General features: G+C 41.8%; 1 protein-coding gene across 4 annotated transcripts in view; it reads left to right on the plus strand.

Moving 5' to 3' along the window:
- RASGRF2 (Ras protein specific guanine nucleotide releasing factor 2) overlaps positions 1-24560 on the plus strand; it is a 112473-nt gene that overhangs the window by 26085 nt on the left and 61828 nt on the right. For all 4 annotated transcript variants that reach the window (XM_085043576.1, XM_085043578.1, XM_085043579.1 and 1 more), the window contains exons 2-9: positions 8257-8363; positions 16620-16767; positions 17156-17245; positions 18421-18674; positions 19524-19603; positions 20039-20232; positions 21360-21469; positions 24105-24223. In XM_085043576.1, coding sequence (XP_084899702.1) covers positions 8257-8363; positions 16620-16767; positions 17156-17245; positions 18421-18674; positions 19524-19603; positions 20039-20232; positions 21360-21469; positions 24105-24223 — 1102 coding nt within the window. The remainder of the gene's footprint in view (positions 1-8256; positions 8364-16619; positions 16768-17155; positions 17246-18420; positions 18675-19523; positions 19604-20038; positions 20233-21359; positions 21470-24104; positions 24224-24560) is intronic.

The following is a 24560-nucleotide window of genomic DNA, read 5'->3' on the forward strand; positions in this document are numbered from 1 at the left end:
CTAAGTGCTGGGTGGTTTTCCTGGTGCTCAGGAAGGCTGGAATCCTGGGAATGGGGCTGGGGGCATGGTGAGCACAAAGGTCCCTGAGTGCACCATCAGGGGCCTGGAGCAGTTCTGTCTCCTGGCTCAGGCAGGTGGGATTTGGCTATGCTCTGTAGGAATTACTCTTCAGGGATTCAGTCTGTAGAAGGATCCCCAGGGCACAGCTGGGGCACATCAGCCCCCTGGGGGTTGCAGACGTGTCTCAGGGCAATGCCAGGAGCCCTGGTTTCTGTGGGAGGGGAGCAGCAGCGCTGGCAGAGCTTTGAGAATTCCCTGGGGATGTGCTCAGGTCTCCAGGAACCAAGTGGCTTGAGGTTTCTGGCAGGAAATTCCCACTGGACTGTGTCAAAAGTACTTTGAGATGATGGTACCCGTGTTCAGTTTATGATTAGTGAATAATTTAGCTGTAGTTGCTGTGTTGTATCCATTCCTGCAGGTTTTACTTGGTGAAATTTCCTTTTGTGTGGCAGAATTCTTCCCGTTGATAAACTGCTGCTGAAGTGCAAATGGTCTGCACTGAGAACAGAGCAGATGGGCTGTATTAGCCTGATTCTCTCATCCATGAAAACAAATGCTATAACCATTGTAATTTGGTGTAATTTCGATGCAAGTCAACAAAGTTCCAGGAGAATTTAGGTCCTCAGTGACCTTTGTGTATTCCTTGACTTCTGTTCTGCATGCCAGTTGGGTATGGTATTTTCTAATTGACAGAGCAAGAGTTTATAACACAGGGTGCATTTATGTGCAATCCCCCTAATTTGAAAACTGTTGATTGCATAATTAAATATAATTACCTCAGTTGTTCTTGGCCAGACAATATTTGCAGGATGGCTCAAGGAGGCAGTTCCCTGTCAGATGTTAGAATAGATTCCATGCAGCAGGTTCAAACTCAATTAATTTAATATTAGTTCAAAAAAGGAGACATCAAGCCATCTCATCCACCATCCAGTGGAAGATAGTTTGTGTTTGTCCAGTTTTGTCCAGTTTGAAGCTAAACCTTCAAGGAGGGGATTCAGCCCATCTCTGCATCTTCTCAGTGTGAGAGATCCAAATCAGTATCTTCTAATGTGTTCTTGGCAGATAAAAGCCCTATTCTCATTTACCTCTAGATTTTTTTTTCTCTGTAGCTCTGTTCAATATCACATTTCTACCTACCAGGGATGATTAAGTAACACTAAGGTGATAAAAAAACCCTTAATCCCCAGGTGTTACCAGAAAGAAACAGAACCTGTGTCTCTCTACCAGGTTCGCAAATTAAGTCTTAATTTTTTTAAAGAATCAAAATCAAACCTAGAATCAGCAAGAAAAAACCCAGAAAACTTGTAAGAGCCAGCCCTTCATGAAGGCACCAGTGCATCTCATTTATAATCAGGTACAAAGAAATCAGAGGGATTTATAAGACTCACATAATGCCAAGGGAAGGTTTAATTAGCTCCTGTAGGACTGTGAGAAAGCCTTCATTTGGGTGGACCAAAGGTCCAACTGCTCCAATTACTTGTCCCACATGGTGGCCATGAGGACGTGCTGGGGAAGGCATCAATTTAATACTTATTTTACTTTTCCCTTCCCTCTCCTCTGAAATGACTTTCCAGTTATTTTCAGCTTGAGGACTGTTTGCATCCCAAATATGTGAATTCTGTGTGTTTGCTAGCCCAGAAATTCTGTGCAGTGAACTCTCTACTCTCCCTGCACATCATTGCCATGCCCTTTGTCACAGAGCAGCACCAGGCTGTCACCAGTTCCACGAAGAACCACTTTCTGCTGTTTGTTTTGAAGCTTTTTTCTCTGACCTTTGTTTAATAGATTTTTTTATCTTTTAATTGGAAAAGAAATAGAACCCTTTTCATCCATTTCATAACCCCTGGATTTTGCAGACTCCTGTTGCATCCCCGAAGTTGTTCCTTTCATAGAATCACAGAGGAGTTTGGTTGAAGGGGACCTTTTTAGGGTTCCAACCTTTTTAGTCCAACTCTCCTTGCAATGAGCTGTGACATGTTCACCGTGCTCAGGTGGCTCAGTGCCCTGTGTGAGACCCTGAATGTCTCCAGCAGTGGGGCATCCACCACTTCTTGGGCAGCCTGTGCCAGGGCTTACCACCCTCATGGTAAAATACTCCTTCCTCATATCCAGTCTAAATTGGCCTCCTTCAGTGTAAAACCATCACCCCTCATCCTTTCTGTGTGCTGAATGGTCCCAGCTTAAGCTTTTTCTAATCCAGCTGGGACTTACTCAACCCTTTCCTCACCACTTCTGTCTTTTTCTGAACCTTTCCCTTTCTGTGATGGGAGATCCAAAAGTACAGTATTCAGGATGTTTCACAGTGTAACAATGTTGTCCACTTTGTTCTGTTTTCACCAGTTGTCTGTGTACTCTGATTTGCTTTTTTTGGCATTGCTGAGCTTTGGGATGGAGTTTTCGTGGAACTGTTCCTAGGATCTTGCTCCTGAGAGGTGGTACTAGTCATAAAACCCATCTTTCCACCTGTGAAGCTGGGAATGTTTTTCCTCACATGTGTCACTTTGCATTTGTGCGCAATTAATTTCATCTCCCATCTTTCTGTCCAGTAACTCAGGCCTGTTAAAGTTCTTAATAATAGATTCTCATCATTACTATCTTAAATTAGTTAAAAACTTTGTGATCCTTTGTAATGCCTGTCCCAGTCGTCAACGCAGTTCCCTGAGGAAGTTCTTTGATGACTTAATTCCATTGTAAGAACGGACAGATGGTCCAGTATTCCAGCTCTGTTTCCTAGCTTTTGATCAGATTTTTTTTCTTTTTCTTTCATCTGTGGAGTGATGTTTTTCTTTTAAGTCCTAGATGCTTAAACATTTCCCTAAATATCCGTCAAAATAATTTTGAAAACCTTTTTGTTGCAATCTAGATGCCTGGTGACTCTTCTGAGAGCTCCTCTGGGTTTGCAGGTGATGCCATCCTTTTACAAAGACCATCTGACTCTTCCCAAGTACATCATATTAATTCTGATGTCCACTAATCCTGTTCTCATTATAGCTTCTACTAATTAGTGTGATACAAGCATGAAGTGTGTTGGCTCGGTAGGTCTCCCTGGAAACTTCAAAATGAATTCTCAATCCTGTCATTGTCCCATTCTCATGCTAATTTCACAACAATGGGCTGCGGATTTCCTGCAGGCAGTGGTGGCACAGCATGTCCCAGGATGTGGGAATCTTCCCCCGTCTGAAGGCACAACACTCTCCTTCCCACCAGCATGCTGCTGACAGAGCCATGGAATCCCAGGATGGTTTGGGTGGGAATGACCTTAAATCCCATCCAGTGCCACCCCTGCCCTGGCAGGGACACCTTCCACTGTCCCAGGCTGCTCCAAGCCCCAGTGTCCAGCCTGGCCTGGAACACTTGCAGGGATCCAGGGGCAGTCACAGCTTCTCTGTCACCCTGTGCCAGGGCCTGCCCACCCTGCCAGGGAACAATTCCCTCCCAATATCCCATCTACATCTCCTCTTGCTCAGTGTGAAAACATTGCCCCTTGTCCTGACACCACACATTGTAAATAGTCTCTGTCCATGAGGGAGTGCTGCCCTCTCCCCAGACATTTCCCTCACCTCCATACCCTCATCCTTTTCCACTTCTTCCCTTCTGGAGATGCTGCCTTCACAGCATTTATCTTCCTTTTCTTCCCTTTCCCCAAGATGTAAGAAATACAAAATACAGAGTTTTATTTGGTTTTTTAGAAGCTGGGCAAAATACTGTCAGTAGAACACATCTGAAAACTTTGTGAGTTAATGTGTGCTTGAAGAGCATAAGCTGCTTTGATTTAGACTGCAGTTTGCTGCTTTTCCTTCTGGGATTAGAGGAGTTTTCAGTTGCTGCAGTGGTTGTTCTCTTTTGCTCAGTAATTTACTTGCATTTCAGGTTGCACACAGGCTCCCAGATTCTGAAATGAAAATGTCTTTAGAAGTCAAGAGCAAGAAATATTTTTAGCTTGTCATGTTAAGTTTTAATTAATCACCTCTGCCACCTTTTTCAGCATCAAAGGCTCACAACATGCCCTTGCAAACATCAGGTTGTGAATATAAGCCTTAAATACACAGCAAATGATTAAGCTTCCTGATGTCTCACATTGAAGGCAGGCTTTTGTTAAGGCTCTTAATGTTCTGGTAGCAATCTTTGTACACAGACAAATTTTTCACTGTTGTTTTTCATCTCTGGTTTCCACTCCTATCAATATTGATTCCAGGAATTTTCTTTTTAACTTGCACTCAATGTCCTGGCTTGAATAATTAAACCAGGACTGCAATAAATCAGTGAAAAATCAGGAAATAGCACTTAACAAGATCATGGCACACATTAAGGTTTAAAATGGTAAGTTTATAGTATATTACTATAAATTAATTTTATGTTTAGTAAGGAAAGCTCAGAGAAGAGCAGTTCATGGGCAGGTATGTATTGCCACACCACACACACCGTTTGCAAACCCTCAGTACAGCACAATTTGGTGTCACTCTGGTGTCCCTTGGAGCTTGCTTTACATGCTCTCTCACCCTGCTGATGGGAGGGTGAGGTTCCAAAAGTGCTGTTGACACTTGCATCGTTTCCCCAGTGGGAGCTTTGCCTTCTGGACAGTCAAAGCTGACCACATTTACGAGGATCTTGTAGTGATCCTATAAGGAAAGCAGGAGCTTGCAGTGGAATAGTCAAAGCATATTGCCTGGGGCAGCAGCTCCTCTGCCAGTGACAGGGAGCAGCACCTCTGTGGGAATCCTCCTTCCTCTGGGCTCCTTGGAGCTTCAGTCATGGGGTGGCTGAGGAATCACCACTGATTGACCTCAGTCATCTTAAAAGTACTGTTTCTGTTACAGGGCATGTATCATCTGGGTTGATTTTTTTGGTAGGGTTTTTTCTGGGGTGGTTTTTGGCATTTGGGGGATTGTTTGGTGTGTGTTTTGTGTTTGTGTGTTTTGTTTGTTTGTTTTTTGAGGGTTTTTGTTGGTGAGAGTTTGTTTGGGTTTTTCTTTGGGTTTTTTTTTTTTTTTGGTAATCAGAACAAATCTCCTCTGAAGGGGAAATGTTGGCGACTTTGAAACTTTTGCTGCCTTATTTTAAACACTGCCATAATTTGGGCAGTTTTATAAGGGCAGAGCTATATTGAGAGCTGCTGGGGAGCCCAGCTCTGGTGCAGGATTTCCTTCACCCAAAGTTATCCAGTCTTCATCCAGTCTTGTCTCTGGAGCCCATCAGCTCCTGCCTCATTTTTCCTTCCAGTGCATGAAGAAACTCTGGTTAGTCCCAGGTACAAGTCAGAGGAGAGACACATAACCCTTGATTTACCCTAATTGTTCTTTCCTTGGCTGTCAGTGATGCCTTCATATCTGAGCAAGGTACCTGAAAGTTTTCCCCCTCCCTTTTCTCAAGCTCTACCTTGGAGAGCTCTGCCAAAGATGTTTTTATTCCAGTGAAGCCTTGCTATTTCGCTTGTGTGCACCTGAATACTGGGAAAACACTTTGAAATGAAATGACTGAATTTGTTTAATATAAAAATACAGGTTGTTCATATTACCTTTCAAGAGTCCAGCAATTTTCAGAATAAACAAAACCAACAAAATTGTCCAGCTGAACCCGAGGCTGAACTTGAAACACAAGTGCCTTCCTGACACAGAAGAGAAATGATAATGATGGTGATGAGGGTACTTGATGTAACTATGTGCTACAGTGCTTAAATATTTACTGTTTTCCCTTCAGGGAGCTGATGGTGTGTATGCAGAAGGGTGTTTTTCACCTGTACTGTGCTGCAGTGATGTGGAAGCTGAACTGTTTAGCATTGAATGGCAGTGCTAAAATTATATTGTCTCTGTGTAATTATATATACAGGCCCACTCACATACATCATTTACTGGAGCATGTAATAGTGCATCACAGATACCGTCTTATTTTCTTGTAGTAAATTAGTTTTTTAAATGAGCAACATTTATTTTGAAAAGAGAATTCTAAGATGACTTTGAGATTCTTTTTAGAGGTGTGTTATGATATTTTTCTCGCACTTTGCTTGCTCTACAGTTGACTATTTCTGGATAAATGAAGTGAGAGCTGATACTGATGCTTGAGTGCAATATGCCTATTTGAGGGGGTGACAGATGTAGGTGATTGCAAAACAAATGCCTTCTGTAATTTAGCTGTAGTTGCCATAGGGTCCAGACCTACTGTGGTAGCCCTCTAAGTTTGTTTAAATGTCTGCATTTTTCTGGTCTAACTGTGTGTTCCTAGCGTGCCTGTTGCCATGGTAACTGCACACCTCTGAGCTTAAATTCTGCGACATGGGATCACTGCAAGTCTTGCTCAAAAGAGGTCTGAGTTGCTGTGCTTCGAAAGTAAGGGAGGACTGTGATATTGTCTCTCCCTTTAACTTGAATCCCCACACAATGGGATTAAATCCAGTGCTTGTCTGCACTTGTGTCTTTATTCTAATTTTATATGTAACAGCTTTATGAAACGCAAATAACTTGTTACATAATCTGCAGTGCTGAACAGTGTGATTTATCCTTAAATATGCTTTTTAAAATAGACTATTCCACTCTATAAACAGAGTACATTTGTGTGTAATCTTGCTGCACTTTTCACTGTGCTGTAGGTTATTTTCAACTGCACTGTATTGTTGTAAAACTTTTTATCTTTCACTGCTATGGAGAATCCTATGGACCTGATTAAATGCTTTTTTTTCTATTCATGGCATTCAGGTTTAAGTTATATGCTCTGTTGAAACCCCAGAGTTTTATGTGACTGTCCTTTTACTCATTTATTAATCCTTATTTGTGCTCCGGAGTTGTTTTTTTCCTGAAACTTAACAGGTCTGAGCCTGAACTTCCTTTATTTAAAACCTGTTAAATGTGAATGCAGATTCTGATTTGGCCTCATTTCTGTGTTTGTCTGCAGTCCTGCAGTGGTGGTCTTCTGTGTGAAAAGTGTTTTGTGTATGTGTAATCATATTTAGCAAATTAATGCAATGCACAAGTGAATAGTTTTCTCTTTATAGAATGCCTTTTTTTTGTACTCATGCTACCCAAAAAGAAGCCAAAATATGAGTTTGTCTGTTAGACCCCAGACAGGGATTTCTGTTCCCGGTTCACAGGTGTGGAGGTGGCAGAGGGATGGAGGAGTTCTGGGTAATGAGGAGAATGGGGTGATCCAGAGAAGTTCAGTTAGAATTGCTCCTGAATGACCCCAGACCCAGAGCCCAGATGTTTTTATGCATGGGCAAGGCCCCTCACTGGTCCTGCTGCCAGTGAAACATCTGGATTTCCAAAGGGTGCCTTTTAGCACCTGTGGAAATGACAGATGTGTGTTTAGCTAGAATATTATCTGAGCTGTTTTCATCTGAGCTGGAGGAGTTCTGTTTGGTGCCTGGCTGTAAGTTAGCATGTGAGCTATGCAAAATAAGGTTGTAAATAACCATCCCTGTGAAATGGGAGTTAAGGTAGATAACTGGTGGCTCTCCCCCTCCCCACTGGATAATACTGTCCTTTCAGGCAAACACTTCCCTGAAAGTTCTAAGGAACACACCTGGGGAATGCCCTACATGCAAGAAATGCCAGTGATGGCAGTTTTTATGTGAATAGCATTTTCTTGTGAAAACAAGAAGTTAGTGCAATACAGTTGTGGGTGAGGGTTCTTGAAAGAGGGGCGAAAACGTTTTGGGAGTGTGATGGGTGAAATCTGTCCCTGCTCTGCTGGGAAGGTGGGGAATAAGCTGGAGCCAGTGCACAGCCTGCATTCTGTGGTGGTGGTGGTGATTCCAGGCTTGGTGCCCCATGGAAGGAAACTTTTAGGGTGAAAAAATGCAAGAGAGAAGAGCTACAGACACCCCACAGTAGTTCTGTTACCGTGCTTGGCTGTAGGAACTCTTTAGGGAATTGTATTTTGTTGTCTTGTGTGTGGAAGCTTAAGAACAATAACTTAGCAATAAGCACATGAAAGCTATTACCTTGATTCACTGGGGAATATTTTCAGTGTAGTTTCAACTTCAATCTGTGCTTCAAGACTAACAGTTAAAACACATCTTCCTTGGGTTGACAGCACTTTGGGCTGAGTATAAAAAGTCTTTTGCTGTTTTTCATTTTTTGCTGGATGGGGTGTTCTTTGTGTTTTGTATTTTTTCTTTCCTTGCTTTTTGTTTACTTTTAAATTTTACATATCTTTTTTATTTAAAAGTTTGTGAAACCTTTTTTCCCTTGTTCTGATTTGCAGCATTACTTTACTGTTCTCTTTGGCCATGAGGGGCAGAAGCCACTGGAGCTGCGTTGTGAGGATGAGGTGGATGGAGATGAGTGGGTAGAAGCTATTCACCAAGCCAGGTATGAAATTCAATTTATGACCCTCTGATCTATTTTATTACAGATAAACGGATAACATTTCGAAAATCTAAGCCTACCTTCCAAACAGAAGTAAATGTTAACATGCATTAGTTGTGTGTTGTTTGCAATTCATGAGTACGTTATAGGAAAAAAAGACCTTTAACCTTCGTGCTTATTTCACTGCCTTTTATCTTTCACAAGCAATTGTGCTGCAGTTGAAATTAGTTCAGGAAGAATGTAATTGTATTGGAAACAAACCCTAGGATTAGTCCTCTGTTAGAGACAAGTGTGTTGTATGAATGAGGAAATTAATGGTATGACAGGTGAATAAATGAGTTTTTCCCTAAAAACTCTTACAGACAAATAAATGTGAGAAAGAGAAGGTCAAACCATTAAGATGACAAAGTGTGACAAATAAAATTTTGACTTCAAAACTGAACTTCTGAAGCACCCAAATCACGGTCTTGTGGAAAGGGACTCAGCAGAACCTCCAGCCATGCAGTAATCTTTGCCTGAGGAGAGGTCTGCGTGACGAGTGGTCACGGTTTGGGTGTAATCTAAATGAAAATCATCTCATTGAGGGCTGGCGTGCGGGAGAAATGCACTTTGTGCAGCCTCCTCCCATCTTCACTCACCTCAGCGCATCCGCAGCGCCATGGCAACGCGCAGGGAGCCAGGCAGCTCCCCGATTGCTCAGGACATAAACCATGTAAACAGAGCTGATTCTGCTTCATAACTAAAATTGAACATGAGCAGCTCGTAGTTTTTAATTTAGAGCTCGTGCAGGGAGGCCCTGGAGCTGCAGGTCTTGTGCAGCTAGGCCTCCCTGGGGTGTGTGTGCTGTTCAGGTGCTGTGGCTCCTCCGGACAGGGCCTGTCCCCTTTCCAGGAGAGCTCTGCCAGCTGGGCAGTGGGAATTGCTGTCTGTCTGGTGCCCTCAGGGTGAGCACAGTCCATATTCCCTGTCCTGGGCTCCCTGGGGCTTGGAGCTCAGCCACAGCCCCATGTGCTGAGGGCAGCAGGGCAGGGACAGCCTCCTTGTCCCTTCCGAAGGATAGCTGCTCCTGTGGAATACGCAGGGAGTGAGGAAAGCAGCAGGGCTTTGTGCCTCGTGCTGGTGGCATTTTAGGGACAGCAGCATCCTGGGGGTTCCTCCTTGCAGCATGTGCTTGGTTTCGCCACAGTTTTCCCCTGCCAGGAGGGGACAGCCGGGGGGTCAGGCTGTGCTCCAGGGAACAGGGAAAGCAGGAGAGGGAACAGCCTCAGGCTGGCCAGGGGAGGCTCAGCTTGGCCAGCAGCAGGAATTTCTCCACGGAAAGGGTGCTCAGGCCTTGGCAGGAGCTGCCCAGGGAGGTTTGCAGTCCCCATCCCTGCAGGTGTCCCAGGAAGGCCTGGCTGTGGCACTCAGTGCTCTGGGCTGGGGACAAGGTGGCCATTGGGCACAGCTGGGACTCCATGGGCTGGGAGAGATTTGCCAGCCTCAGTGATCCTGGGATTCTGGTGCATTGCCTGGTGTAAAAGGTGTGCAAGCAAGAGGAGCTTTATAAGTAGTCCGGCCTGTAAATGGGTCACACATGAATTTTCAAGGAGGAAACAGACACAAAATCAAGGCAATGATAAACAATACACAGCTGAAAAATACTGAGAACTTGCTAAGAAGTTGGTCATGACATTCAGGGTCAGGGTGGTTGACTTTTGACTCCACCAGAAAGTTGTAATTACAGGCTTTAGAGGACACCTAGGTCTCTGAGGTAACTAAGATCAGTATTTTTATCTCCATCCATTTTGCTGTTTGACTGTTCCCCCTTTATCTGGGGATATTGAACTGTGGGCACTTTTGTGAGGGACAGTCTCATGGCCCTGTGTAATTTGAGGGATTTTCTGAATCTACTTTTCTGTATAAATATCTAAATTTCTTGGCCAAGTTTTCCAGAGATATGGAGATGGCTTTCTTGCGTTTTCTTGAACAAAATACCAACAAGTGACAAAAAAATTCCTAACATTTAGCTGGTAAGCATGGAGTGTCATTCCCTGTTGTGGTTATCTCCTTGCTCTGACATTTTCCTACTTCACTGGAAGCTGCTTTTGTTTGCTTCACATGTTGACGAACAGCAGAACTTGGAGTTTCTCATTTTTTACTAAACCATTGGGTCTTTTGCCAAAGATGCATAAAAAGAAGCTAAAGTAATAGTTTTAGACTATTGTGTATGATTTTTCTCACCAACTTAATTAAACAAAATAGCACAGCTTTTCTTTAGGGATTGAATTTTGCCTGCATCATGTTCTAGACCTTTTCCCTTGAGTTTGTCTGTATTTTTGACAGATGGGAGAAGTTTTGGCAACTTCTTCAGTGTTGTCACTGTTCATTTGAGCCCAGCCTAAGACATCTCTGACCCTTGTCTCCAGGTGTTTGTTATGAATTGCTGAATGACATTTTATGTAGCACTTTAAAGGTACAGTTTTGTATTATCTCAGGTGTCTTAGTTACAAATTGCAGGAGGCATTAAGATTTCCACTACTCTTAAACTGAAAACAGACCTGGGAACATCTTGTTCTGTGTGAATATATTGGCATTTGACAAAGGGAAATATTTAATTGCTTTCCAGAGGGTCTTATCCTCATGATGAGCTGTGGTAATCCATGTGTAGCTGAGACAATGCAATTGAGGTAGTTGAGGTTTTTTGTTTTCTTAGATTGACATATAAAAAATCTAATTTTGGACTGCTTTTCATTACTTTTTTTTTTTTTGCCAAGTACATGTTTGTAGCTATCAAAATTTCTTCCTTGTTTTATTTACTTTGTAAGTTGTAAACAGAGTGTTGGAAAAAGGATGCTCCAGTTTCAGTGCACCCCATGGCCCACTCTGGGTAAATAAGTATTTTATTTGGATGACAGTTCATAATGAAAGGATTTCTTCTGCTGTGACATTGTCCACTATTTCTGTCCATAGTGTCCTCTCCTCACTTAGGAGATTGTTTGGCTTTTGAGCTGGAAATGGGATGTTTAATCGAGTATATTTTAATGGGACCCCATCACCAGTTCCACATCTGTACTTACCTTTCATCTCCTTCCATTTTATTTGATTTCTCAGTATTTTGGTTCCTCAGTAATATCCAGAGCGGCAGAGTGTGGTTTGGTTCTTCTGAGTGACATTTTTGGGCAGGAGGATTTATTCCTGGCAAATCCTAATTCCTCTGTCAGTGACTGCATCTGGAAGTCCTGTTTTTGGCTTTGTTCCAGAACTTTTTCACTTATGAAAAAATCTGTTTCACCCTCAATACACTGAGGTATTCTTATCACCCTGTCTTACAAATTCTTCTATATTTTAAGGGATTTTTTGCAGTTAGCTCAGAAACTTCTATGCTTTTTTTTTTTTCTTCATATGGATGCAGTATTAATACAATTTATTGGACTTCTCTACTTTAACTTATTCCAAAGTCTTAAATTTACCAGGTGTGAAAATGCAAAACCCTTCTTTCATGCAGGCACTGGTGTAAACAGAATTGGGAAACTTTTCTGAAAAGGAATTATGCTTTGTTTATTTTTTGCCAGCTTAGTTTTAATCCACGTCCTTCCTCCAGATCTGTCCACCGCACAGGCAATGTGTGAGAAGAGCAGGGAGGAAAATGGGAATGCTTCTCTCATCTGGGTCACTGTTTAAGGTGTACGAGGAACTACTGCCCTCTAACTGGCAATTTAAAATGAGACACAAACTGAAACAAAAAGGCTTTCTCTGAGACTTGTGGGTGCACTTGGCTGTGTGTTTTATACAGTATTTTGCAGGTGTTGTAAGCACAGTGGTGATGATGTGCAGATCATGGCCAGGCAAGTCTATTGATCAATCTGGTTAAGTGTGATCCTTTATCCCCTTTTTATCCCCTTATTTCTGATTTGCCAGGCTTGCTACCCCTCAAACCTCTTCCATCTCTCCCTTTCCCTGCCCTGGGTTCCTGCAGTTCCATAACAAGCTTTGTACAATCCCAAAATGCTCTTCCCTGTATCCCATAAAAAGTTTCACCCTCCTGTGGTTGGTGGCTCTTCTCAGCCTGAAAGGCGATGTGGAGAGCCTTCCCATGGACTCTGGGCACAGCTCATGGCAGCCCTTCAGCAGCTTCCCTTTTAAAGGGAAAAGAGGGGGAGCGATGTTGTACGTGGGCAGATAGCAAGAGGATGAGGGGCAATGGTTTTAAACTAAGAGAGGGGAGTTAAAATTGATATTAGGAAGGAATTGTTCCCTGGCAGGGTGGGCAGGCCCTGGCACAGGGTGACAGAGAAGCTGTGGCTGCCCCTGGATCCCTGCAAGTGTTCCAGGCCAGGCTGGACACTGGGGCTTGGAGCAGCCTGGGACAGTGGGAGGTGTCCCTGCCAGGGCAGGGTGGAATCAGAGATCTTTAATGTCCCTTCAACCCAAACCATGCCATGATTCCATGATTCATTGCTGCTCATGCTTTGAGTTCTGTCTCAGTTTTGCACAATGGGCTGAGATGCCGTTCTCCTCCAGTTTGTTTGTGGACGAATTGCTATGGTCAGATTTTCCTGTCTAGGGTGCCAGGACAGTGTGAACAGCTGGTTTTGGTGTGAGCTGTGGGTCTGCAGGATGGCACATGGGCTGATGAGAAGGGCTTTCAGCACACTCTCCATGTCACGTGAGAGGGCAGCATTCCCTCCCCTCACACCCATGCTCCTGAGAGAGCCGTTCCATGAACACGGTTTGGGTGTCCTGGTTGTTGGAACCACCCTTCAAAAGGCTCTTCATTCCAGCTGGTATTTCCCTATCTTAATTAAAAGGATGATGGAGTAAAAACCATTTGGAGTGTGTACTTCTCAAGGTTCCCTGTGATTCTGGCAGCCACAGGGATCCCTCAGAACCCTGGATCACACTGGAGCTCATTAGAGGTCTGTGGTTTCTGTGCACTGGTGCTCTCCCAGGACACCTTGCTTACAGGCACAGGGATGGATTTGTGAGGTTCTATTGCAGCTTTTACTGTTTCCATGCCTGCTGTGGCTGTGACTGTGCCATCAGGCTTTAAAGTCTGTCTGGAGGCTGTTTCTCCTCTGTTGAGGAGTCCTGTGGCTGCTCGAGGTGGGTGTGTGGACAGATGCAAGCAATTTCTGCTGCTTTCCAGACAGCCAGAGTCTGCTTTTGATAAAGAGTGAATTAGGCTGGGCTTGCTGCATTTCAAGAGGGTGATTTGATGTGGCCAGACCCAATGCCTGGCTCTTCCAGCAGCCTGAGCAGCTTTAGTGCAATTAGCATGGAGTGCTCCAAAGTACCGTAGCTCTAGTCTCTGTTCAGGACAAAACTCAATTATATTTACTGGTAGCACTACTGGAAATTTTATCCTGGCTTGCTGCCAGAGCAAGGAGACTTTAATAATGAGGCTATGGTTAAAGTTTCTCCAGTTTTCCTACATTTTCTGAGCATGTCAACCTCAATGGTGCAGCAGTTTTTCTCAGGACTTTATTAATTTCTTCCTCTCTCATCCATGTGGTGTATGGTGGTCAGTCAGAGCTTCTTGAAATATCTGGTTTGAGTCCTGTCTCTGCAGATGATGGTAGTAGATAGGTTCAGCCTCAGCTTTCCATAAGCCTTTTCCATCAGCCTCAGCTTAGTTCCATCTACACTACACATTACAGAAATTCTTCTCTCAATGAAATATTAATACAATCTCATATAAGTTGTGGTTTGCAGCAGTTGTATCTTTCTATTAACTGATACCCAAGGCTGAGAACCAGATCTAGGCTGGCTGCTTTCATGTTGTTTTATATATTTTTTGTGTTGCTTTGACATCTGAACACTTCTGTACAATTTTCTCAGGCAAGGATTCTTAACACGTTTGTGTTCATGTCAGCATTTAAACCTTGTCCTCTTGTAAGGCTCCTGGGATTACTCTGGATATTCAGGTTAACACATTTGGACATGAGGATCTCTACTCAGGCATGCAGGGAGATGGGTGGAAAGGGCTGTTGGAAGTATGTGAAGTTTATTCCAGAATCCTCTGATTTTTCCCTTCCCAGAGGGAATTTTGAGAAGGAAAATGGATTTAGCCTGTTCTAAGTTAGAGTAGGGGTGCCCAGGCTTTTCTAATTAACTCTTCTTCACACTGCTAATTATGGGAGGGAAGGAGATGTTGTTTGCTTTCCAAGCTGACCCTGACATTTTAGACAGCCAAAGCCACCCTGCTGAATTGCTTTAAGAACATCTCAAAAGAATAAAAACTTCAGTCTTCCACAGCAAAGTTTCTTGTTCTCTAGTAAAACAAAGCTGTGGAAATCCAGCTCAATGCATTTAAAAAATCTGAAAAACTATAGATAAAATTTCTTTCCCTAAAGGAGGAAACAAAGAACTGAAAGAAAAGCACTGTGTTTAACAATGTCTTGGTTCTTATGTCAGCAGTTCATCCTTTGTGAATCTGTGTGCTATTATTTTCCTACTATTTTCCTCAGTTTGAATAAAACCAAAGCCAAACCCATTAAATTATTTATTGGAAACAATTGGTAGCAAAACTTTAAAAACATTTTGAAAAGGATAAATAGAAAAATGGGGTGTTTCATCTGTCTGGATTTGGTTTTAGGTAAGAAAGAATTTTTATATTAAATGTAAATATTACATTAAAAGTAAATATTATATTAAATGTAAATTAAACAAAGCATTTTAATGTGTATTTTATGGATATTTTTATGTTCATTCTATTGTAAAACAATTAGTGCTAGCTGTGTTTTTAACTCAGACACTTTTTAAGATGTACAAATGCCTTTTGGGATTCAAACACATGAAGTACTATGGTTTCTGAAAAAAACTCCAGCATTCTTGCAAAACAAAAATTTGAAAAATTTTAAAGAGCTAATCTTATACTTTATTGCTGTTTATTGCACAGCTGAGTGATAAGTGGGTTGCTTTATGACAGATTTATTTAAGTATGTTTTTTACTTCTTGGAAGAGATGCCCTGACCTTCCTTCTTCCAATGTATTGTTTACTTCTACAGTAGTCAAAATATAACAGTAAATGTAAAAGAATTAAATTCACTTCTTATAATCTGTTCAAGGAGGAGAAACTTTACTTTATGATAGCTGTGGGAACTTATTCTAATTATTTAAAATCTAATCTTGTTTTCTAGGTTAGTGTTGAATTTAGCAACTATGCTTAACATTGACCCTCTCCAGTGTATAAGTGCACTACCACTGATGGAAATACAAGTTAATATTTACAGAAAAACCACACAATAGAGGATGCATGTTATTGCAATATTAAAAGCCTCATGGTATTTAATAGCAAATGTTAATTGTTTTATGAGTGCTATAACATGTAGGAAGAAATTTAAAAGGAAGAGATTTGCCATCCAAGGATTCCTTCTGTTAAATCCTGTGCTAACTCGACAGTGGGAAAACATGTGATATGAAACAGTGGGGGATCCCTTGTCAAAGACCGAGCCTCCATTCTACTGTGTTTTGTGCAGTTTGGTCTCTATCTTGTAAATTTACATAAATTCTCAGAGGAAAAACCTCCCTGAAACCTGGGTAAAGAGGCAGCAATGTGGCTGTTGATTTTGTTGCTTCAGGGTCAGTCTGGTGAAGGTGTCACACAGGAAGAAACTAATTTCTGCTTTCCCTGAATTTGACAAGCATTAGTGGCATGATACTCTGATTGTGGCATCTAATTGCACTAGGGATATTGTCGCTTTTCAGGAGAAAGCCTCCCAAGAACTAAAAGAAAGACTGATTCTATAGGTCCTGATACTGATTAGATTAAATGCATTTATTCCAGTAATCTTAAAATGGCCTAAAGAAGAAAGCATGTGTTAGTGCACTAACATGACAGTTTTGATGGGAATTCTTCCATAAAGAGATCTGGCAGATGGAGAGAATTAGTTCTGATGAAGTGCTACATGCTCCCCCAAGTCCTCCCAAGAGATGGGAAAAAAACAAGACCCTAAAATAAATAAAACAAATCGGATTTGTAGACTTCTTGGGCTTAACATGAGAATTAGAAGCTCATAAAAAGTGCAATTACCTTGCTCTTAATCACTGGATACTGTGAAACTGGGTGCTGTAGCACCTGTGTCTAAAAAGGATATTAAACACTCTCAGTTTGGATGATCTGTGAATATCATTTGGGTGGTTTCTGATCACGCTGTACAATTTAAAAGCTTAAGCCAAACAAACACGGCTTTGCAGGTTCCTTGTCTGTCTGTCCATACCTCACGGGGGGGTTGGAAACCACTGTCTGTTTCTGCTGACCTCACGTTCCCCCGGCAGCTACTCGGACATCCTGATTGAGCGCGAGGTGCTGATGCAGAAGTACATCCACCTGGTGCAGATCGTGGAGACGGAGAAGGTGGCAGCCAACCAGCTGCGGCACCAGCTGGAGGATCAGGACACGGAGATCGAGAGGCTCAAGTCAGAGGTGTGTTCCATTATTTACTCCCTGCCTTCAGGTGTGAGGAGCTTGATCCCAGCACGTGGCCTTTGGTCATGGTGGTGTTAAGAATTGTTCCAGACTGCTGGGATTCCCTAGATGTTGTTAAGTAACTTGTTGCACCCTTGAGCTGATAAAGCCCAAAAGGCACAGTTGGTTCTGGGGGGAGAACCTGCTCGTTCCTGGTCCCCTTCCAGCCGGGCTGAGATCTGTAATGGCCTGAAAAGGAGCACTCCAGTCCCTGGCACCAAATGTGTGCTTGGCATTCTCTGCAGCTTCAGCAGGCTGCGGGAAGGGGAATTACTTTTCTGTTAGTTCTCTAACTAAGGGTCTCATTAACTTGAGGAAGCATTTAATGAGTGTTTGGTTTTGTCAGATTGTAGCGCTGAATAAAACAAAGGAAAAAATGCGACCTTATCAAGGCAACCAGGAAGATGAAGATCCAGATATTAAGAAAATTAAAAAGGTAAACATGAAGTTTTCTGTGTTTAAAGGGAAAAGGGTGAGATGAGGGGTGTACTTCTGTGTTTCAGTCTGTTTAGCTTTATTGTTTATTTTCTTTCAGTGCAGTAAGATAGCAAGTCTACTTTTGCCTTGGCCCACTTAAACCTCTTAAATTATATATATATTTTAGTGACACATTTTATCCTGTAATGTATTTGCATAATGTCCTTTATGGAATGTGGACCTAGTTTCTGTCTTTTTCTGAGAGGTGCAGTCTGGGCCAGGGCCAGCACTGAGCTGCTAACTTGGTGTGAGTTTTCCTTTTCACGTAGATTAACCATTGTAATAAAAGCTGGCAATGCCCCTTTTAGTGGAAAGTGAGCTTTGAATCTGTATGTAATTCACTGCATTTTTTGTCTCGATCATTTTGGCAGCTGGGGTCCTTTTTCACCAAGTTATTTATTCAAAGTAAACTGCTACCAGTGAAATTTTGCACTTCTCTTTCAAGATGAATGATCTTCACACCAAGATCAGGGCACAGACAGAATGAAATTTTCTGTGACCAGATGTAGACCTCTTCTGTAATCGACTTGCAACTTCAATAGATATTGTGCTTAGCTAGAGCTTTCCTTGACAAAGAGGTGCTTTTCTAAGAATGCCAAAAATCTGTCTTTTTCAATAATAGGCTTGTTGTCTTGATGTCTGATACCAAGCAAATACACTGATACATAGCTTGAAATACACATGCCAACTGTTATCTGTTCAAAAGGGAAAGCAAACTGAGCTAAAAAATTATTCAGGAATTCTGCCAGTAATGGTGCTGAGTGTGTGTTGGAATGTGATACCTGGAAGTATTGCAGGATACCTCTGGGGCATAAGAGAGGTGTGTAAGGGGAGGTAGAAGGAGCAGCAAACCCTTGTTGTGCTGATGGGAAGGCTACAACGCTTGACACTGCAGTGAAAGATTCCCTTACATTTATGCCATGTCTTTACAGTCTGTATCCTGGCAACAATTATGACCCTCAACAAACAGAAATGTAAAAAATAATTAATTACAGATATATCAATAAGGGAACAGATTTTTATTTTTAAGCAAAGATGTTTAATTTTGAGAGTTGTTTCTACAAAGAAGAGCTTATGATAAACCATGTAATATTTTTTTTTCTCATTTTCTTTTTCTGCTTGATCCATTTTTAGGTTCAGAGCTTCATGCGGGGCTGGTTATGTAGAAGAAAATGGAAAACTATTGTCCAGGATTATATTTGTTCTCCTCATGCAGAGAGCATGAGGAAGAGGAACCAGATAGTTTTCAACATGGTGGAGGCTGAGTCTGAGTATGTGCACCAGCTGTACGTCCTTGTGAACTGCTTCCTGCGGCCCCTGAGGATGGCAGCGAGCTCCAAGAAGCCTCCCATCAGTCATGACGACGTCAGTAGCATTTTCCTCAACAGGTATGGGGTTTATTGTGTTATTTGGGTTTTTATTTGGGGTGTCCCTGAGTGCTTCTCCCCGTTCTGGTCCAGCTGACAGCAGAGAGGTCTGGCCCTTGCCCTGGCTCTGGTGTCACTGAGCCAGACCTCCTTTCCAGGGATGAAAGGCACAGGTGCTGCAGGTGATGCTATTTGAAACCAGCACAACCTCTTTACCTTCCTACATTTTGTGTCTTCAGCTGCTAGATAAAAAAAAGGACAAATCGTGCCTCTTGGGGCAATTCTCATACTTTTCTGTCACCTTTCCTGTTTTTCTTTTCTCCTAAGAGAGCAGAACTGGACTTAGTGGCCTCATATGATCCTGATAAGACCCTGAGGATGAGTACGTCAAAGCTTCTATTTTCTGTTGTCCTGCCTAAGGAGTCTCCTTCCCTCTCACTTGTCTTTTCATATCCTGCAAAAAAGAATTGTTCTTTCATTAGGCATCCAAGTACTGTTGTAATGAGCATGTTCCAGTAACCCAGGAGGCATCTGACATTAGATACAGAGTTGGGATTGCATCCAAGTCTGCCCCAAACTTCTGTGAAAAAGAGTATCTTCCTTTAGTCATGAGACAGGTTTCCTTTTCCTTGTTAGAATATGACTACAATGTTAGAATAGTTCTACACAAAATACTACGTGTTTTTTAGAAGCACTGAGCTAGAATTTTTAAACAATGCAATAAATGGAAGCACTTATTTCCATAACAATAACTGTCTTCTGTTTTTTTCTAGCAAAGTGCAAAAGAGGAAGAGGTGTTTCTCTGTGAATTATTAATCAGAAAATAAAACCAGAATTGTCTTTTTGTTTGTTTAAATACTTGTTTTTCAGTGAAACAATCATGTTTCTTCATGAGATATTTCACCAGGGCTTAAAAGCAAGAATAGCTAACTGGCCTACCTTAATTCTAGGTAAGTTACGTAATTTTCTATAGGGGTATAAGTTTCATATTTATTTTTAAAAATTCAGTAAGGATTTTTTTTTTTTTAAGGACATGACTTCTTGAAAGTCCTTTTTGAAGGGAATGCATTAGCAGAATTAAAACCAGAGGATCAGGTGTAGTGGGAGTCCCATGTGGGCAGTAGTGGTCTGTGTATGAGAATTCCTCTGCCCTAAGCATTGATTAGACTCATATTTTTGGTAACAGTGTCTGTCTATTAGCTGATCAGAAGAACCATTATTGGGCAGGTGAAGGAGCCATGTTTAATGTTTCTAGATTGTCACTATATTGGAAACAGAACTGATTATAGTAATTCACTTCTGTAGAAAGCACTACTTTCTTTAGAAATGTATTTCAATAGATGGGGAAAGCTGGAGTAAAAAAGGCATTTCTTTGCTGTTTCCAGCTGACTTATTTGACATTCTGCTGCCAATGCTGAACATATATCAAGAATTTGTTCGGAATCATCAGTATAGCCTACAAGTACTGGCAAACTGTAAGCAAAACAGAGATTTTGACAAACTCTTGAAGCAATATGAAGCCAACCCAGCATGTGAGGGCCGAATGCTGGAAACTTTCCTTACCTACCCCATGTTTCAGGTAGTCCCCGTGCATTTTCTGTGTGTATTTGCTTTTTCTGTTTGGTTGATTCATTTTATGTTACTAACATTGCAATCGATTGAGGGGTCTTGTTGCTTAACTAGAAAAACTCTCCTGCAAATTAGTTTAGTTTAATTTACTTTGTTGTTACACCAAAACACTGCCTGAAGAGATCTATTCCCCAGCTGTGCTGGCTCAGCTTTGTTCAGAGTCTTACAAATGCTGGAGTGTAGGATGAGGGTAGAACCAAGGAAAATGGCCAAGACTTCCAATTGATTTAGAACTTCTGATTATAAAGTCCAGAGAGAGATTATGTTCCTGATATAGCAGCTTAGAGCAGCCATAAACATCTTACTAGGAATACATTTTGCATCTTTGCCCCCACTTTGTTCTCAAGTGACTTGATCTTTAGAAAATGAAAAGTAAATTGCAAAAGTTTTAAGAACTGTACTTACCCTCCTGATATTTTACTGTGCTGTGCCTGGATTGGACATTTGCAGCTGTTTTAAGATGTCTGTGAAGTACTGGCTAGATATTTTACTTATCAGAAGAATAGAGAACCCCCTCAGATTGTCTGGTTATTGGCAAGCCAGATAGAGAAAAAAAAATTTAAGAGGGGCGTCAGTGACACTTATGTTAATGCTAGTTATTCATGTTAGCCCAAGGAGCCCTTAGCACCTGCAACAATACTTTTTTAATTTTTGAGATGGTATATTTTACAGTTTTTATGGTTTTGCAGTTTTTGTGGGTTGAGTTAAAGCCAGGTCATGAGAGGCAGAGAGATGGCTCTGTTCCTATGTGATGAGGACTGTTATTATGTCATTGCTGATGACTTTCCACTTCAGCATAATGTTGCCTCTCCTCCTACATAATTCTTGTTGTGTCAGACAAGTTGTGCTGCACCATCACTTGGTTCTGGTTAAAAGCTCTGAAGGGCTCTTGTTACCATGTAGCCTTTAATAGTCAAATACAGGACCATTATTCTTTTGTGCAATGTGAATTTCATCTGAATGAAGACAGGTCACCTGGTATTTTCAATGTCAAAAGAAATTTACATGCTCATATTCTATTAAAATTGAGGGAAGGTATATATGGGTTTACTGATATTATGCCTTATTGGTTTAAAGATTCCCAGATACATTATAACACTTCATGAACTTTTGGCTCACACACCACACGAACACGTTGAGAGAAAAAGCCTTGAATTTGCTAAATCTAAACTAGAAGAACTTTCAAGGTAAGATTTTTCTACCTTATGTCTGATAATTTTGAGTTAAAGGTTTTAAAATTAAAAACCTGTTTTTCTTTATTTTTATTTGGTTTTGCTCCTTTAAAAAAGATTTTTATTTAAAAGAAAAGGATCAAACCCAAAACATAAGAAAATGAAAAATAACAGAAGTATCCCAGTGTAATATTTTGTCTCTCCTATTTTATTTTATTTTTTTTTTTTGGCAAACCTAGATCTACAAGTGTCTCCTTGTATTTTGGTTAGGGGAGAATCGAAATCACTATAGAAACCACCTACTCCTGGGTTATGAGCAGAGCAGTTTTCTTTACATGGAAAAATATTTTTTTCATAATTTAAAGAAAGAAGGTATTTTAAATAATCAGGGTCTTTGAAAGTACTTAGTTCTCTATCTGTGTTATAGTTTTTGCATGCTACTATGCAAATTGACTTTCATGTATGCTTCAAATAATGCCAGATAAGCAGGAAGTAAAGATATATTCTGAGAACTGATGCTCTCTGTGGAAACCTAGAAAATGAAGCTCTTCCCTGAACCCCTAGACCTTTCTCAGATGTTCCTCTCATCAGCCCAGTGAGAAACGTGGTTCTCCTCTCTGGGAAACACAGATTTCTGCTGTGAACAAAGAGACCATGAGTGAACTCCAGGATATAAATATTCAGTGTCTGGAGTATTCACTAAATAAGTGCTTGGAGAATATTTAGTTGTAAAAGATCTGCACAAGCAGATAAATCAGCTTTGGGTTGGCTTCATCTCGTAAGTCAGAGTTCAATGCTGATCCAACTAATTCATTACTGAAGGGTTAGAATTGGAGTCTGACTGATCCTCTCTGCTCATAAAGTCAATATAGACCATAAATATAAAATACTGTGACTCATTTCCATCCCTTTAATGCAGTTCTGAGGGATGAAGAGGTTCCAGACAGTGCAGTCCAGTCCCTCTTCAGGATAATATTATACATCACAAGATCATATAAAATCCTGGGCTAGTTTCAGTATTGAGAAAAAAAAGAAAATCTGTATTTTTCTGTGTAAGGGGAATAAGCCTATGAAAAAAAAGAGTAAGAGAAAGTAAATGGTGAATGTGGATGTTGAAGGAGAGAAAAGAGGGAAAGAGGAAGGGAAAGGGAAGGGAAATTTCAGGGAAGTTTCAGGGAAGGGAAGGAGAGGAGAGAAGAGGAAAGGAGAAAGAGGGGGAAAGGAAAAGAGAAAGGAGAAGAAAGGAATAAGGAGAGGAAAGGAAAGGAATAAGGAGAGGAAAGGAAAGGAATAAGGAGAGGAAAGGAAAGGAATAAGGAGAGGAGAGGAAAGGAAAGGGGAAAGGAGAAGAAAGGAAAGGAATAAGGAGAGGAAAGGAAAGAGGAAAGGAGAGGAAAGGAAAGGAATAAGGAGAGGAAAGGAATAAGGAGAGGAAAGGAAAGGAATAAGGAAAGGAATAAGGAGAGGAAAGGAAAGGAATAAGGAGAGGAAAGGAGAGGAAAGGAAAGGAATAAGGAGAGGAAAGGAAAGGAATAAGGAGAGGAAAGGAAAGGAATAAGGAGAGGAAAGGAAAGGAATAAGGAGAGGAAAGGAAAGGAATAAGGAGAGGAAAGGAAAGGAATAAGGAGAGGACAGGAAAGGAATAAGGAGAGGAAAGGAAAGGAATAAGGAGAGGAAAGGAAAGGAATAAGGAGAGGAAAGGAAAGGAATAAGGAGAGGAAAGGAAAGGAATAAGGAGAGGAAAGGAAAGGAATAAGGAGAGGAAAGGAAAGGAATAAGGAGAGGAAAGGAAAGGAATAAGGAGAGGAAAGGAAAGGAATAAGGAGAGGAAAGGAATAAGGAGAGGAGAGGAAAGGAATAAGGAGAGGAGAGGAAAGGAATAAGGAGAGGAGAGGAAAGGAATAAGGAGAGGAGAGGAAAGGAATAAGGAGAGGAGAGGAAAGGAATAAGGAGAGGAGAGGAAAGGAATAAGGAGAGGAAAGGAAAGGAATAAGGAGAGGAAAGGAAAGGAATAAGGAGAGGAAAGGAAAGGAATAAGGAGAGGAAAGGAAAGGAATAAGGAGAGGAAAGGAAAGGAATAAGGAGAGGAAAGGAAAGGAATAAGGAGAGGAAAGGAAAGGAATAAGGAGAGGAGAGGAAAGGAATAAGGAGAGGAGAGGAAAGGGGAAAGGAAAGGGATGAGGGAGGAAAGGAGGGAGTGAGACACTGAGATGTAAAGATGAAGCAGGAACAGAGTGGGACCCTGAAGCCATGGAGAGGAGCTCTGCAGTGTGCCCTACATAGTTCTAGGGAGCACTGCCCTGTTTGTGGCAGCCCAGTCCATTAAGGATCAAGTTCTCTGCTATTGGCTGTGAAGTGTTTGCAGCTCGGTGGCATCTGTCAGATGTGCTCAGGAATAGTCACTAAACAAGTCTGGCAAAATTGGCTCCACTGCTGAAAAAATCTAAGCTATGGCAAGAATGATTTGAAAAGCAGAGAAAGAAAGGCAAGAAATCTGCTGTGGAGTGATTGGGCACTGGGTGGGTAGATCTGTTCTGGAGCAGGTGGTGAAGGGCATGCACTGTGTCTGCACTGTGTCAGTGACAACAGACACAGCAGGTGTGAGCCACATTTTGGGGAGATAAAGTGCCTTTTGCTTTGTTTCCAACAGAGTGATGCACGACGAGGTGAGTGACACGGAAAACATCCGCAAGAACCTGGCCATAGAAAGGACCATAGTGGAGGGCTGTGACATATTGCTAGACACCAGCCAGACCTTTATTCGCCAAGGTAAGGCATTCCTCTGCAGAACTGCCCACGGAACCATGGAAAAACTGCACTAAAGGCAGCAGGTTCACATTGCCATCCTCAGGCCAGGCACTGCTCTGGGCACTACCACCACCCTGAGTCTGCCTGTGGTCCCTGCAGGGTCACAGACAAAATACTCTGAAAACAGGTAATTTTGGGCTGTGGTTGGACCTCAGCTCAGTGCTGTTCTCTTCAGGAACATCAGCAGAATGTGAAAATCAGCAGAATGTGAGTGGCAGAGCCCCCATGGGACAGTAATGCACATTCTGCCTGATTTGGGACTGTGCTCCCAAAGGGATGGAGCAGGGGAAGGGCAGCA

Source organism: Lichenostomus cassidix, chromosome Z (genome assembly GCF_008360975.1).
Source record: "Lichenostomus cassidix isolate B80296 chromosome Z, HeHo_3.0, whole genome shotgun sequence".
Taxonomy (NCBI): Eukaryota; Metazoa; Chordata; class Aves; order Passeriformes; family Meliphagidae; genus Lichenostomus; species Lichenostomus cassidix.